This window comes from Vulpes vulpes, chromosome 3, assembly GCF_048418805.1.
Source record: "Vulpes vulpes isolate BD-2025 chromosome 3, VulVul3, whole genome shotgun sequence".
Classification (NCBI taxonomy): domain Eukaryota; kingdom Metazoa; phylum Chordata; class Mammalia; order Carnivora; family Canidae; genus Vulpes; species Vulpes vulpes.
Window position 1 is genome coordinate 82,403,079 of NC_132782.1, and position 16,685 is coordinate 82,419,763.

At 50.8% G+C, this 16,685-nt stretch overlaps 1 protein-coding gene across 12 annotated transcripts in view; it reads right to left on the bottom strand.

Moving 5' to 3' along the window:
* Positions 1 to 16,685, bottom strand: part of CUX1 (cut like homeobox 1) — a 363,575-nt gene that overhangs the window by 74,065 nt on the left and 272,825 nt on the right. For 8 of the 12 annotated variants that reach the window (XM_026019558.2, XM_072752950.1, XM_072752951.1 and 5 more), the window contains exons 11-13: positions 12,328 to 12,516; positions 4,023 to 4,081; positions 655 to 703 (exon numbers count right to left, since the gene is read on the bottom strand). In XM_026019558.2, coding sequence (XP_025875343.1) covers positions 655 to 703; positions 4,023 to 4,081; positions 12,328 to 12,516 — 297 coding nt within the window. The remainder of the gene's footprint in view (positions 1 to 654; positions 704 to 4,022; positions 4,082 to 12,327; positions 12,517 to 16,685) is intronic. The other 4 variants (XM_026019559.2, XM_072752941.1, XM_072752946.1 and 1 more) reach the window with 1 other exon arrangement.

The window sequence follows — 16,685 nt, forward strand, 5'->3', positions numbered from 1 at the left end:
AAAGAATGCACCCCGTCAAAGTCATTCTTCCTTTCCACCTGTGTGGCTTCTAGATAACTCATTATTCTCCATTCCTTGCCCAGGTTTGAGGAGTCTAGACCTGTGCCTCACCTGACATTAGGACTGGCTGCCGGGCCACAAGCCTGTCCGAAGGGCACCGCAGAGGGGAACCGTTCCTTGGTGCCAACCACAGAGTCGGCTGCGGTCTGGGCATCAGGAGTGGGATTCCACTTGATGCCGTGAATTCTACCTGGCTGCTAGGTTACTGGGTGGCCATGGTCCTTTTAACCCTTCTTTTCCACATGAGGCAGCCGATAAAAAAAAAAGTTCCTAAGCCAGTCCATTTGGAGCTGGCCTCTGACAATCTCAAAGTGGCCTTTGCCACGCTCTCGGTGCCCACCCAGGTGAGATCCCCACATCCCCGGGAACTGAACTACCCACTACCCGTTTGGAAAACACTGACTTTTCTCTTCTGGCCTCTTCTTCATTAGAAATAATGTGCTTGAACTTGCTTAAAGTTTGTGGGGAAATGACTTGCTAGCTACAGGCGGGAGGTTTCACAGAAACTTCGGGAACGTGAGGCTTGCCCGGGGATGGAGAGTGATCACGGCGAGCTGACCCACACGCACACTGCAAACAAATGAGAGCGCATACCTGTGTCCCAGTGCCCTCGGAGGGTGCAAACTCCATGGATTTCAGAATGCTGTGAAGAGTAAGACAGAGCGGTCATCCCCCACCCCTACCTTTGATAACCACCATGCTAACGAGCATTAACATCACACTTTCCTGCACTCCAGGAACCGAGCAACTGACAGTTTTAACAACCTCCCTGGCAGCATTATAATCTGATAGTGTCTCTAGAATAACTATTCAACTAGCAGTTGGCCAGCAAAAGTTTCTTGCCCAGCATGTAAATCATTCCATATGGAATCACACCAGGGCTGTTCAGAGTATAATTTTAAAGTTGAACACAGACGTAACATTGTTGCAAGTGGAATGTATTTGTCAGGCTTACAGGGAATGAAAAAGTTGTAAGGAGGCAGCCAGAGAGAGAGAAACCTCATTCCTCCCACCTGCCCGGGGGCCAGGCGCTCACTTGGTGCCTGGCACGTGGGGACCTGGGAAAATAGGCGAAAAGCGAGGTTCCCAAATTGGATGGCTCAAAGGCTGGCCCCGGACTGGCTCTGCAGCCCCAGGTGGTGCGGGGGAGCAGGACTCTTTCTTCTTTGTTCTCTTTATCGCTGAAATCACCTCGGGCCCAGCCTGTTTCCACAAGTCTGAGAGCTGAGTGAATTCAGGTGCCCGGAACCACTGTTTCCAGCGTTCCTTTCAAGGGGACATTCCTTCCTTTCTGTGAGTCTATCTGGGAGAAAAGGACAGTGAGTCCACATGGCCCCAAGAGCTTGGGAAGGTGAGTGAGAGCGGTAGTGGTGCCTGTCACTGGGCCACTAGTGCCCTCCCAGCGTTCTCGCAGCCATGACCTTGGCCTTCACCCTCTTTAAGTTCCATGGGAGTGTCATGGAGAGAGCATGGTGTAAAAATGTCCAGGGTTCCCGGAGACCACTCTGCCACAGCCACCACAGTGTTCAGTATGGAGTTGATGGTTTAGTTTATCTGTGGTTCTATCTTCATGGTGGCCCACGTCATGTAGAGTAACAGAACAGGAATGAAAGAGCAGCTGGTGGGCGGGGGGGTGGGGAACACCTCGTAATTTAATTTTATGGTGAGCTATTGAAAATAGTAAGGACTTGAGGCCCCGTTGCATCAGCTGGGAGAGAAGGGACGAGCAGTCTGGAACTCGTCTTTTCTTAACGGCCGTCGTGTTGGCAGCTACGTTCTTGTCTGAGATCTTCCTTAGGATCATGTCAAGACTGAAGTAAGCTTATATACCCCAAACACCAGCACTTGTTCATTTATTCACTGGCTCTTTACCGATGACCTGTTGGGTGCCTAGCACGTAGAGGATTGGAACTGCTCTGGCCCTTGCCCTTGCAAACTCCATAGGCTGTTATAGGTAGAGGGCAAAATCCAAATAGCACCCAAAAGGGAATGCCTGGTAGGTGCCCTTGGCAGCAGAAATCACCTCAGGTTGGAGAAGGGGTCCGTCTCAGGAGCAGTCAGTGTCTGAGAAGTGTCTGGAAGGTGTTTTAGAGACTGCAGAGGTCGGCAAGGGGTCTGCGTGTGTGTGTGTGGGGGGATGGGACAGAGTGGGGCGTGTGTCTGGAAGGGCACTTCGATCACTAGAAAGCAAGAGGGCAGGAATGTCTCTTAGCAAAAAAGCCATCCAAGTGGGGCTTTCAGAAGCAGAGCTGGGGCTGGGGGGGGGGGGGGGCTGCGGCATGTAGGTGAAGCAGAAAGGGCCGCTGGGCATGTGGTCATGGCCAGCAGGCGGCTGCGTGGGATGGAATGGACCGTAAACGTGTGGCAGGTGGGAAAGGAGCTAAGTGCAGAGGAAGAGCTGGACTGAGCTGCGTGGATGGGAGTGGGCTGGGGGCGAAGGCCTTCCCTCTGACTCAGCACTAGGAGGCCCACATTGTTTTCTGCTGAGTGGGAGGAAGAGAGGAAGGAAGGACAATGGGGACAGGAGAGGCAAAGACAGAAGGTCAGAAGGTGAATAGCATCTGCCCCAAGGCTGGAAGAGGGAAGAGGCTGGAGCTGCATGCAGGCAGGAGCAGGGGGCGTCCAAGAAGGTGCTGCAAGGCTGTCTGCAGCCAGACTGTCCAGGGAGACACAGGCTGGGCCGCTGGGCACAGGCCTGAGAAGCCACCTGCAGGCACCTTTCCATCGAGGCTGGAGGAGTTCATGACGGAGGGAGTGCAATGGGCTCTGGTGGTGGGAAGGTCGAAGAGGCCTTCCAGTGGGCTTTTATAGCAAACCCGAGGGGATGGAATTGAGAATACAAAGAACAGCATGGCGAGTGGGTGTAGGCTTATTTTAAAAGGAGGAATTAAAAGTGTCAGGAAGAGAGGGGGGCTGATGGGATAGCAGGGGAGTAGAAAGGGATCTGGTAGGGGCTGGTGGGGGGAGGGTCAGTCTGGAGAGATGGGAGGGAGACGTTAAGACCACAGCAGGGATTCTGAGGCCAAAGGGGTGTCTGCGGAGGGTTTGGGACCCAACAATGGGGAGCAGAAGGACCCCCTGCTCCCACAGTGGCAGAGAACTCAGGCCTGCAGGGCCCGGTGACAGTCTGCAGTGTTTTGACAGCCCAGCTGTAGAGGCAGGGCTGGGGACAGACTCTGAAGTAAGACTGGGGGGTCAGCAGGGCCCTGCTGGAGGGGGCCGCCTGTGAGCTCCAGGAGGGCCAGGGCAGCCTGGGAGGCCGAGTGTGGGGAGGGGACTTCTACTTGAGAATGTGAACATTAGCACTGGAGGGGTGATAGGCCTTCAGCTATTGCCTCCTGGATGGGACACTGGAAGTTGAGAGAAGAAAGTCCTGGTGTCTGAAGGTGGTTAGCGGGGGTGTGAGGTCATGTGCACTCTTTCAATTGGAAAACACTTCCCTGGGTGACTCAGTGGTTGAGCGTCTGCCTTTGGCTCAGGTCAACATCCCAAGGTCCTGGGATCGAGCTGAGCTCCATGTCAGGCTCCCTGCCTAGGTGGGAGTCTGCTTCTTTCTCCCTCTGCCCCTCCCTTCTGCCCTCTTTCTCTCAAATAAATAAAATCTTAAAAAACAAAAACAAAAACCCACACCAAAACAAAACATTTCCCTATTCTGCTCCTGTCTTGGGAACTTAACCACTGGAAAACAGACTCATATTTCATAATTTCCATTAGGGCAACATCTCCCCTGATTCTGTGCTAAATGCACAGAGTCTTAGAAAAAGTCCAAAGAGCTCAGGCACAGGCTTGAGTGTGCACGCCCATGGCACTGGGCAGCCTGGGACACAGCCTGGTGCTGGAGCAGCCTCCAAGGCCCAGAGCAAGGGCCTGTGGCCGCCCTGTTCCTGGCACAGCATTTCCTTAGCAGAAGTCGCCAACGAGCCCTGGCTTGCAAGTGACCGTGCAGGTGTCTCCACACTTACTTTAGCTCTTTCTTCACTTCTTCATAATCAGCTTGTCCTTTGAGTTTTTCTTCCAGTTGCTGAAAACAGAGGAATTTTATTAGCGGGTGTGCCTGAAACGGGGTGATGGACTTCACTATGAACCAAATGTTTGTGTCTCCCCACCCCACACTGAAATTCCTGTGTTGCACCCCAAATCCCTGGGGTGACGGTGTTGGGGGCGACTGGGTCACCAGCGGGGAGCCCCATGAATAAGATTAGTGCCCTTCTAAAAGAGACTCTGTGGAGCAACTTTGCCACATGTGTGCGAGGACACAGTGGGTAGGCAGATGGTCGTCTGTGAGTCAGAAAGTGAGCCTTTACCAGACACAGAATTTGCCACTGCCCTGATGTTGGACTTTCCAGCATCCAGAACTGTGAGAAATACATTTTTTAAATTTAAACTGCCCAGTTCATGATGTCCTGTTAGGGTAGCATGTAGGGACTAGGACAGCCTTCACTGACAGTCCCAATAAAACATCCAGCTGTCCCTGAGAGGGAACGTAAACATGTGGAAGTGAATGATGACAATGTGCAGGGTCACTTTTTGGCCTTCACATTTCTGGTCTGGCGCAAGTGTGAGTGGGTGCAGGTGAGTATGAATGTGTGCACACATGCACACACACAAAGTAATACAAGGTGTAACATGAAAACTTAACTGAAGTAGAACAAAGCTTTACAAAAGTGGAAAACGACGAGAAAATAGCCATTTTGTATGAAATACCATGAAATGGCAAACAGAATGGAGAGAAGTTCTCTGCACTTAAAATCAGCGTGTGGCTTTTCACGAAATATGTTAGGCTAGCTGACACATACAGTCGGTTGTCAACACCTCTCGTGGGACCCTGCTAACAAGAGGTACAAGCCCTTTGTCGCTGAGTGTTGGCATCAGATAGGCATCAGGGAAAAACTATTTGCACCTCCGGATCTGCCCTCCCCACCCCCGCAGATGTAGGCATTTAGGAGCACAGGCCTGCTGAGCAGGGTGGTCTTTCTGTCAGAGTCCTGTGGAGGGCCCTTGCAGGGCACCTGGCCAACAGGGCCAAGGTCGAGCACAGCTGACTCCCTGACCCTTGAATGTGCTTCAGAGGGAGGAGATGACACGCACCCCAGCTCTGATGATGCTCTGATATGCTCCCTGAGTCTGTGAGCTCATGAGGCACTCATGTGGCTGGTTTGTGCAGAGCCCTGTAGGCCTTTCTAGCTAGGCAGCACCTTTGGCTTTGGGTGGTCAGCAGCGGATGCTCCCTTCTACAAAGGTGTCTAGATTAGTTTGCTTTCAACCTCCTGGAAAGGGGAAGGGACTAAGGCAGCACAACATAAAACACAAAGATCCAGCTCTGGCAAGGGATGGCTGATAATTTAGCATGTTTCCAGGTCTGGGGTGAACAAATTCCAGGTACTGAATCCACAGCAATCCCAGTTGCCTTTTTAGGTTCTGCTTGGCCAGCCATGACTATGGCCACAGCTTAAGGCCAGCTGAGAATGTTCTAGAGTTTGGGGAGGAGATGCCCATTTGGCCCATCGGGCCTGATACTCACCTGAATCTCGACCTGCCCACTGTTAAAGAATTCAGGTGTTCTATAAACTCAACTCATTTAGCTCACCTTTTCCTTTCGCCTTTGCTAGCAGTTTCTTGTGTGTATTTCCATCACGTAAAAGTGCTTTGCCCTAGTTCCTTTTTATGACTTCTTGCCAACTTTATGTATTATGATGGTTTCTCATCATAATCAAACAGGGGGTCACATGCACTCTTTTTCCAACAAAAGATTCCCCGAAGGTGCTCTTGAAGAAGTGATTATTTCATGCTCCCTATAGTCGAAGGACAGGAAGCCCTCACCAACAAAACATTATGGGGTACTGCTGGGATGCAGAGCACCTTTCACTAACACCAGATCTGGAACACATAGAACACTCGGTCGTGTTCAGGGAACATGAGAGAGACAGGCAGAAGGGCAGCAGCGGGAGGGCAAAATCCAGAGCACTACAGAAGCCAGCAGGTAACCGAGTCTAGAATCGGTTCCGTCACTTATGAGTGGGACACCTTGGGGCATGGTAATGTATTTCATCTGTGAAACACGCAAAGGCAGCAATGACCTCAGAGTTCAGGGAGGGAGCACCAGCCAGGTCCTGATACAGATGTGGCACCACGGGGCCTTTGATGTGGGGCTATCATCACTGCCAAGTCTTCCAGGGAGCACAGCTTTGCAGATCCACGATGGGCCCTAATCCGAAGGTTTTAGGACTGGCATGTAACTTGGTCAGATGCAACAGTTTTCTCGGAGGACTGACTCGTCTGCTGAAATTTCTGCCGCCTACCTGGGGCCAGCTTAATTAAGAACCCCCGAGACCACCTCCGTAAACCTCTGACGTTCTCTTCTTTGGGCAGACAGTGGGATGCAGGTCTGGCAGGGCTGCCGACAAAGCCTGTCCTGGCCTGAGAGCAGCACTGTGAGCCCATCCTCACCAACCTCTCTGGGGAGTGTGACATGTTGGAGCCATGTGCTGTCCTCTGCTTGGGTCTTTGACCAAAAACTCCTTGCTGGGTGCCTGAGAAATCTAGTTTCAAAAACTCTCAATCTGGAAAGGGTAACAAGTGCTCTGTCTGTTGTCCTCTGTGGAGAAAGTCTCCTCCCAGATTTCACTAGTGCTCCCTGGCTGGGCCAGATTCTGTGCTGGGTTCTACACCCGAAACGCTATCTCACTTAACTGCTGCACCACCTCTGCAGGGTGGCTGTGTGCCCATAGAAAGAAAACAAATCACTGAGCTCTACAATCAGGTAGGGCAGAGGCTGCCCCCACCCACACCTCCTCCTGCAGTTCCAGCTTGTGTGCTGAGAGGCCAAGCCAGGTGCTCGCTGGAGGCCTGGGCTCTGGAGCCCGACAGATCCAGGCCAAGGTCTGGCTCTGCCACTTAATTGTGGGGTGACCTTGAACCAGACACTGAACTCCTTCAAGCTTCAGTTTCTTCAGCTATAAAACGAGGATAATGGCACCCACAGTACAGTGCTTTGGTGAGGTCTGGATGGAATAATGCTCGCTAAGTGTGTGGTACACAGCAAAGCACTCCGGAGACAGTGGGTGGTTACTGTTACTGGTGTTATTATGACTTTATCCCCGGTGGGTGGTATCAAATAGGACTATGATTTTGGAAGGGGCTCTCTGGTTCTGAATCCGGGGGCTCTGTTTATGAAGTTCTCTACTTTGTAACAGGCTTAAGCCTGTTGGGCCTCATGCTCCTCATCCTGACAATGGGGTAAGAAAATGGGTTCTCAAAAGTCAGCGGTAAGGACATGCTGGATATACATGTGCAGGCTGCCAGTGCCCTTCCAGCAGGACCATCGTATGATGTAGGTCACATCCATTTAGTAATGCAGAACACACATGTGGTCTTGGGAACTCAACAGGTGCTCATCAAATGGATCTTGAATTGCTACAAGAATTATCCACATGAAGTTCTTAAAATGCTCTAGGGCTACCAACTCAAGGGACGCCTGGCAGGAAGACTGATGCGGAGACTCTTGGGAAGGCCCTTCTTCTGGGTGGCACGGCAGGGAGCCAGGGTCAGGGCAGTAATACGTCTTTCCTACCAAATAGGTGTTGGGCTGGGGGGGGGGGGTGACCCAGATGCCTTGTGCAGACGCCTCTATCTTTCCCTCCAGATGGTCAGAGCCAGGCTCTCAGCAGAGTTTTGTGAAGGCCGACACCTCAGGCTAGGGGCAGCAGCATGTGGCCCCTTGTCTTCACGGGGACTCCCTAGGCTGAGAGGCCACAGGACACGAATGTGCAAGTGTGACCAGGCTCCCTGGTCCAGGGCAGAGGGTCTGAAGCCCAGCCCCTTGGGATGATGTGCCATCTCTGAGGTCCTGGCTTAGGCTTCATGAACCTCCCTTCACCTGGATGGGGAATTTGTTTCATCTCTTCTGTTCCTTGCTGAGAGGTAGCAGGCATGTACATTTAGGATCTACTGATGCTGGGTATGTGTTGGGGGGTGGGGGGAGTCCAGGGGGCCCAGGTGGTCCTGTGCACACATGGCCAGACGGACAAGGCCAAAATCATGGCAGGGGAGTGACAGTTATACTGGAGGGCTCGCTGCAGGCTGCAGAAGTGTGGCCTTGGACTGTGAAGGTGGAACCCTGGGATGGCAACCCTATCACAAGTCACTTCCAATTTCCCTGAGCTAGAATCCAGGTATGACCCAGACAGCCCACTCCTTCTCATGGAATGGTGCCATCCCAAGCCAGGAGGTCCAGGCTCAACGCTCAGGCCACCTGCATTGCCCACCACGGTCAAGTAGGTGTGCCACAAGCTAGGGGGACTGCCTGTAGGTGAAACACCCGGACCCCATCACCAGGGGACCAGGGGCATGTATGCCTTTCCAAGAGGACTCATCATAGATTCCCATAAGTAATCAGCTCAGGAAAGCACTTCTAGTAATGCGCCCTGGTTTACAGCCACTCTGGAGGAGCCCACTTGTCTCCTGCTCCTATATTCATTCTCATGTGGACCTCGAGGCCACTAGCTCAGAGCCCCCCAGTTTCTCTGACATCGATCCCAGTGCACTCTGCTCCGGGGCCTCACCCCTGTGGCCTGGCACATCGCCTCTGCTTCCTGCGCTAAGGGCCACCTTTGCCCTCCTCCTCCTCCCTGTGGAAGCCTCACCCCTTCCTCCCCCCGAATCTGTGCTCACGCTGCCTTCCAGACCTGGCCAGGGCAAGGCTGGGGGAGGCCTAGCCCCGGGATCTCTGCTACTGAGATTTTTGATGTTTGGGCTTGCTTGTGTCTCCCAGGGTAAAAGTCTCCCCTGCTAGCGGGCAGGCATGGTGGAAAGACATGTACCGGCCTCTCCTAACCTCTTCCATGAGATCATGATCATCATTGTGGCTGCTTGTGTGGTGAGCCTGAGATGTTGGTAAGATGCTCATGGACACAGGACTGAGGGCAGCCCCAAGGTAGAGTAAACTTACTGCTGGGCAAGGGAATCTATGTGCCAGAGTGCCAGCATCCAGAATCTGAGGCACTGAGTGAATCTAGAGAAGCAGTTATTAGTTTTTCCCCTGGCCCAACCCTCTGAAGGACACAGTGTGCTCTGTGGTGGCTCAACAGGACCCATCAAAACTGCAGGAGATTGGGGGTAGGGGGAGACAGAGAGTGGGGGAGGCATGTGGTTTGGAGATAGCCCCCTGGGTGATTCAAATACACCTGCTCCCTCTCCCCCCATCCCATGGCAAGTACTCATCTTTAGAAAATACAATTTCTCCTGATGGGAGACTGGCATTCTTTTAGCTAGCCTTTCTTATAAATACCCATTTTAAATTGAAGCTATTGGTAGCGTGATTTTCTCTGCTTTAGCAAGTAAAATGCAGGTGACTGCCTAATTATACTGCCTCTGTACTGAAGTGCTCCAACAGAAGACCAGAGAATAGAGTTATCAAAAATAGCAGACTTGTAATGGCAGTTGGGTTATTTCATTAATTACAAATACAGAATTATCCTGTACAAGTGGCAATGTGCTTCAGTACTTGTCAGATTTGGCAGGAAGAAACATCTCCCACTTCTGAGTCTGTTTCCATGTTTATTTAAAGGTTAGAGGGTGCACCACTGTATATGGATAGTGATGTGTTTACGGTGAACTTGGCTCAAGAAAGTAAAAAACGAGGAAAAAGAAATGGTGGACATCCAATTATCAATTAATCCTCATGGAATTACCAATCGATTGTCTACGTGATGAGAGGAAACAGTAGTTGCAAGGGACGGAGACTTTTGAGGTGCTGGGGAAAGTAAACCAATGGGTTCCCAAATATATTTCATTTCAGGATATGCCACTGAGAAAACCCCAATAAGGTCAAGAGTAAAGACTCTGCCGTATGAGATCAACCCCCTGTCTCGTCAGTGACCGTCACCAAGCATGTTAGCATTTGTCTCAAAGGCCATTGTCAACATTCAGGGCAAAACTACCCCCAGTGCCAAGAAGGGGAGCTGGACTGGAAGCCACAGCATCCTCAGATGCGATCCCAATTCAAGCCTTGCACGGTGCATCCCAGAGCCCCCAGGGCTGAACAATATGGTCCAAGAAGGAAAAGATTGGGAGGCTGGGGTAGGAGACGGAGGAGCAGGAAAGGTGTCGCTCCTGGCTGCTTCTGAGCAGCCACCATTGCTGGGTCAAAGACCCCACCCCCCACCGCAAAAGCAGCAGGTTGCCAATTTGATGGGTCTCATTCATAACGTATTTTCCTAATAATTGTATTGCTGTTTAGATTTGAGACTATAAATTATACACGTTAGAAAAAAGAAAGCTCAGGGAAGGTATCTCATTCAATTAACCTTACTCCTTTGGGTGAGGGAGGTAGATGTGCTTGTCTAGGGAGGCTAATGCCTTTTGTGCACGGGTTTGGTGTTGGGGAGATCTTCGTTCCTGGTGACAAGGGGTTAAGATAATTAGAATCAGAGAAGTCTTGTTACTAGAGGATGTTTTGATTATTAGATCAGATGAAGATAAGGGAGCGATAATTTTGGAAGAAGTATTGCCAAATTGTTTCATTAACTGCACCGTATTAAAGAATTCCCCCAAGATACGGATAAAGAACATTAATTTGTAAAACTGCGTTTCATTTTTTTGTGTGTGAAGGCAAACATTAAAACCTTAACTGATTTAGAAGAAATTGCTCCATAATAAAAAATGTAAGGTCTATAGCCTTCTTCTCCTAGTCAAATGCAGGATGTATCTGAGTCATATCCCTTAACTGTAACAAAGCAGAGAAAGGCAAATTAGCTAATAATAATGTCATTGCTGGGGTCAGGAATGGCTGTAACATGAGAAAATTAGATTTAATCTAGAAATAAAAAATGAGCACTGGCACTCACTGGGCAGGTTGATGGGAGAAGAAGAACCAGGGAAGAAATAAATGCCACGGTTGATGACAAATGTGACTGAGTCTCAACCCCTCTCCCCAAAGTCAGCAGGACTGGCTCCACAGAGGGGCCCAGTTTTTCAGTGGATGAAATGCACCCTGAAGAGGCCAGGAAAAGCCAGGGAAGGAAAATGAGGGTGCTCTGGGTCCAAGAGGTCAGGCCGGCAAGCTGCCAACCTGTTGGAAAGTCAGCTTGAGGTTAGAGACGCGGTCACACGTTGGGAAGGGAAATATGGTTTGTTTGTTTTTTTTTTAAATTGAAACGGACCTAACTACATTCTGGAATTACTTTATAGATGAGAAAGTTTTCCTGACATTTTGACAACTGATCCTAGATGTACTGTATTTAGTCCATGAAGACTGGGCTTGTCCATCATTCCCACACTGCAAACAGATGCTATTGGGCAGCATTGTGCAGGCTGGGAGGTGATGGTGGAGTGGGGAGCTAATGGGGTCCACACCTTCTCTAGCCCTGTCACTAATCAGCAAATAAGATACTTCTGAGGAGGCCCTTTTGGCCCTGACACGCCACAAATTGAGGGTACGAGGATTTTTTTCATAGCATGCTAACTGTAACTGGTTGGAAATATCCTAAATCAATTATTTTTAAAAATACACTGAGAAGCTGGTGGAGCTGGAAGAAAGGCACGTCTGTGTAGATAGCCTGTGACCCTGACAATCACTCCAGCCCCACACAGGTAGGTGCACAAATGTCCGTCTTTGAGATGCCAGGTGTGGAAGCAGCACCGTAGATGGGCCCAGAGGATGAGGCCTTCTACCAAGTGCTGCCTGCAAAGGCGGTGCTGTCCAGGCAAGGGCTGGGAGATGGGTTCAGTCATTCTCCCTGCCTTGGGCTCCAAGACTCTGCTTCCTGATCCCTTACGGAGGTTGAAGGATGCCCTACTTACACCAATTCCAGTTAAGACGGTCTCTAGAAAGCTCTGACAGGATGGATGCATCCACGCTTCTGAGAGATGCATGCAGGGGTACCTCACACCTTCTTAGGCTCTCACTGTTCTTACCGGAGAGAACAACTCTTGCTGGTGGTTGGAGCTCAGAATGAGAAAAATCTGAGCCGTCACTTTTGTTTTTAACACAAGAATGGATTCTAACCATTACCTGTGCAGGCCACAAATGTGAAATATGCTTGTGTAACAGCCAAGGTGGGGCCATAAGGTGGTTTCTGAGCTAAGGCGTCTTGCCGCAGTCACTACACCCAGCGTGGTGTTCCAGACACTGAGGACAGAAGTGACCCACGGAAGGGCTCAGGGTATCGGTGGGGAGCTAGAATCACTTGGAGCAAGGCCAAGACCGCAGGTGTGCATAGACGCACCCATAAAGCCCTCCTTTGGCCCATGGCCCCATGGCGCCCTTACCTTGAGCGTGCTGTTCTTGGCACTCAGCTGCTGCTCGAGCTGGGAGATCTGGCTGGCTGAGTTCTCACGCAGCTTCGTGAGGCTGGCCTGGAGTCGCTGCACATCCTCCACCAGTTGGGCGATCTCCCGCTCTTTGGCGGCCAACTCAACTTCCAGGCTGGAGCGGGTCAGCACCTCTATCGCCTGCTCCTGCGGAGAAGAAAGGAAATGACAAAACCGCCCCGGCTCTGAGCAGGGCTGGGGCTTATCAGTGCTGCAAACAGAGGCAAGAACACGCAGGTGGAGGGCAGTGGATGGTGAGCTCACAGTGAGACGTTATCTCCTGCCTTCACGTGGATGGACCTGCCAACACCCTCCCTGCACCACCTTCCTGTCTATGTGGCAAACACATCTAGATTTGGCCAATGGACAAGTATTTATTGGGTACACACCAGGAACCAGGGACACACTGTGCGCACAAGGAGAGCAGTCCCCATTGTCCCGGGGCATCCTGGCAGTAGGCAGAGCTGGGTGGTGGAGATGCCATCGGTGGTACAGGGTGAGTGGGGCCCCAGTTGTGCCACCAAGACACCTGAGCGGGGGCAGGGCATGGGGTCAGACTGGGGCAAGGCAGATGCTCAGGAGAAGTCCCACTGAGATGGTGACGCCTGAGCAACCCCCAAGAAGGTGACAGAAGGGGTCTTGCTGAGCACTGGGGTGCTGATCAGGCCGGCTCTGAGGAGATCCCCTGGGAAGCTCTGAAGAATTAGGATTTTCCACCCCAAGATGAAATTTGATGTCCCTTTGGCTCGATACTGTGTTATCTAGAGGCTGGCAAGGTGTTTGAGAAACTGGGTCTGAGCCAGCATTTTAAAAAAGAACTAGAAGATGTGGAAGATGCATTTGAGGTTTCTTTGCTTGGGGACACTTAGGATAATTGATGTTTTTAAAAATGTACTGCCCCTCCCTCACCCAGTTTCCTCATTTTGGAAAATAGGAAAATGGGAAAAATCTATTTAAAAAAAAAAGAAGAAAAAATAAATTCTGCTTTCCAAGGACTAAAGCTATACTTCTTTTCAAGTTTTAAAAGTAACTCTGGCTCCTGAGTGACTCCGGGTGCTTTTCTGGTGGGTGGCTGCACTTCTCCTGGGTATGGCCAGGAGATGGAAGGACAGAACACACTGGTCTCTGTGACGGCAGAGACCCGGGGGTGGCTCAGACCTCAGTGTGGGATGTCATCATCCTTGCTGCACACCCCCCAACTCCACCCCGGGAGCACCCTGTTTCATGTCTGGATCTGGCCCATACTGGGCCAGAAAGCACTGGCAGCTGCAGCCGGGGTTGGCAGGTACAGCCATGCCATGCCACGCACGATGTACCTGTCACAGGGTTCTCACACTAGGGGACAGCCAGTCATGAGGGAAATAGTTTTTCCACATTTCTCCACTGGGAAATTAAGGACTCGATCATTTAAGAATGGAAAGCTCTGAGTGCAAAGGAACGACCCCTTTCTGTTTCTGTGGTTTGTATTCCACTGTAAAGTCAAGTCTTCATTCCCCTTGACTTTTGGCAGACATGTGCATGGATCCAGCGAGCATCTTCCCACCGGCATATTTAAAAGGCACATGCTGTCCAGATCAGTTCTGTTCACTGTGTGCTCCATGAACCAGTGCCAACTCACAAAATGTTGCTGGTACACAGTGAGACGGAGCACAGAAATGGAGAGTGAGCATTTAGACACTTTTCATAGCAATTCAACATTGCTGTGACACTTTTTCTTTTTATTAAAAAAAAAAAAAAAAAAAAAAAAAAAAAAAAAAAAGATCGGCCTGTGACAGATTTGGAATTAACAACAAAAGCAAGCCCCTCCATGACCTCTGGAGGGTTTGAGAAGTCCCGCCCTCGACAACACTGGCTGGGACAAAGGTAAGGAGTTCTCCTGGCAGGGCTAGGGGTCAGTCCTAAGACACCAGCGAGAGGGGCACATGGAAGTGAGCTGTGAGAAGGAGAGAAGGGGGTGGAAGGGCTGGTGGGCCTTGTCAGGAGGAGGATGGGCCCCATTTCAGGGTGGGAGCAGCATGGGAAGGCACAGAGGTTGGAAGAACAGGGACAGGGCATGAGGGGGAGTCATCGACTCTGAGGCCAGCTTGAAAAGGAGTGAGCCTGTTGCCACCTACACTGCTAAGTATGGTGTTCAGAGGCACCTGCATGTGTGGTGGAGAGCCTGGGGAGGCAGGGAAGGGACACGATGAAAGGGATATCCAGGGAGGTTGGTCTCATCAGGGGTAGAGATTGAGCCTCGTCATCTTGTTTTAACTTATTTATCAAATTTCCAGCCTAAGGGAAGCCAGCCATAATAAGGGTTTCAAGTGTTCTTTGAGAGTCTGTATAACAAGCCAAATGGGGATCTGGGGCTTTAAATGGGCCAGCACACATTGAGTATGCCGGCGTTAAGTGTTTCAAATGGTCTGTGCAGTGCTGATCCTGGACTCAGGATGGGGACCTGGGGGCAGGCAGTCCCAGAGGGTCATCTATTCAACTCTAGGGCCTCAATGGGCTGTGCGACCTTGGGCACATCAACAGACTCTCAGGCACCCAGGCCAGATTCCTCATTCATAACACAGCAAAAGTCATTTGCGTCTTACATAAGCTCAAAGAGATGAGATCATCCACTCCAAAGCAGTAAGACCTTGGAAATAGGACAGAAAAGGTCATTCTACTCGCTTCCTGGCCATCTCATCACAAAGACACACAGGAAATTAAGGAAGAACCAGACAAAGGCCCAGGAGATGATAAAGGGGCCGGGGGTGGAGCAGGGCAGTGGGGTGGGGTGGTATGGGCCTGGGTCTCAGTGCTCTCTGAAAGTTGTATAATGTAGTAGATGAGGTGCTGAGTGGAGGGGCATTCTGCACAACTGCACAGAGGTCAGTGTCAGGCACTTCAGATGCTCTTAAGATCACTGGCAGGAAGTGAAGTGTACACGAGTCAAAGAGGGACAGGACTGCTGGCTCCTGAGTGTCGCTCTGGGCCTCAATTCAGCTGTACCCGAATCACTTGGGGGGATTTAGAAGATATATGGGTTCTGGGACCTCCCCTGGCAACTGAGCTTCAGAGGGCCTGGAGTAGGGCTCAGGGACTCCCTGGGGCATCTGGTAGGACTCAGCATTTGGACTCTGGCTTGGACAAGCTTCCGAAGGAACAGAAACGGGCTTCCGCAAGTCTGATCAGAGGCCCTGGTGGGTACCAGGACCGGAGTCTGTCCCACAGGGATACTCCCAGGCTCCAGGTTTCCAAGACCTATGCAGCAGGGGGGTGGTCCTATGCTCTTCAAGGGTGCCAGGTCTTGGGTAGGTGGGTGGGGGGGTCTGATGGTTCAAGAGCCAGGAAAGGATGTGTGAAAATGCTCTGTAGAGTCTGAAAACACGGTAAAAAGAAAAGGAAGGCCTTAAGATGATGCTAGTCCAAAAGGGAAAATAAGTGTAAAAGCAGAAGTTACTGATGGAAGACATCACTGAATTTTGTCCCTTTGAACCCTGTTCACCTCCCCTCCCTCCCAAGCCGTGTGCACCTGAGTCCTCTGATGAGACCAGCATGCCCAGGTTGAAATAAGCTATGTAATGATCTCTTTTATCCTGCAGCCATTTCCATATCAAATATGGATGAGTTGCAAGAGCTCACTCAAGACAGGGTGAAAAACCTAACTGTGAAGTGATGGTGTGCCTAGGACCCCAGACTCAGACAGATGCCTGGTTCTGGACCACTGCCTTATTCTATTAACCCCAGGGGGGAAAGAAAAGGGCACGGGGACCTCGGTTTTAGTTCTTTTACTGACCCCTGTGTTTCTGTCAATACCAAGTAGCCAGAGTAGGCTGATTCCATCTGGTGGCTTCACCTGGAAGGCCACCTCATCAATGGAGAGGTGTGTTTCCCAATATTACAGTTTGTTTAGGCTCAAGGGGTGGCCTGGTGTGATGCACCAGAGCCCTGAAGTAATGTTTGCCTATAAATACTCCACAAAGGACCTGCATACGTCCTGTCTCATTCTATGCACACGAAGGAGAGTAGCTCGCTGTAGGGGAAGGAATGCGTTACGGAGAAGGACAACTTAGGATCAAACTCCAGTTTGATCATATTTGAGCTATGTGACCTTGGGTAAATTACTGAGCTTCTCTGAGCCTGTTTTCTTACTTATAAAATGAGGATAATAAAACCTACCTCTAATGACTGTGGTGTCTCAAGGCATCAACGAGACAACCATTTAAGCCCCAGTGAGGCCCCTATCGCAGAGCAAGAGCCTGCTGAGAGGCAGCTCACCTTCCTCGATTGGCAATTCTGTGAAGACACCCAGTGGATCGGTCTTGGCTTTTGCTGGATCTATA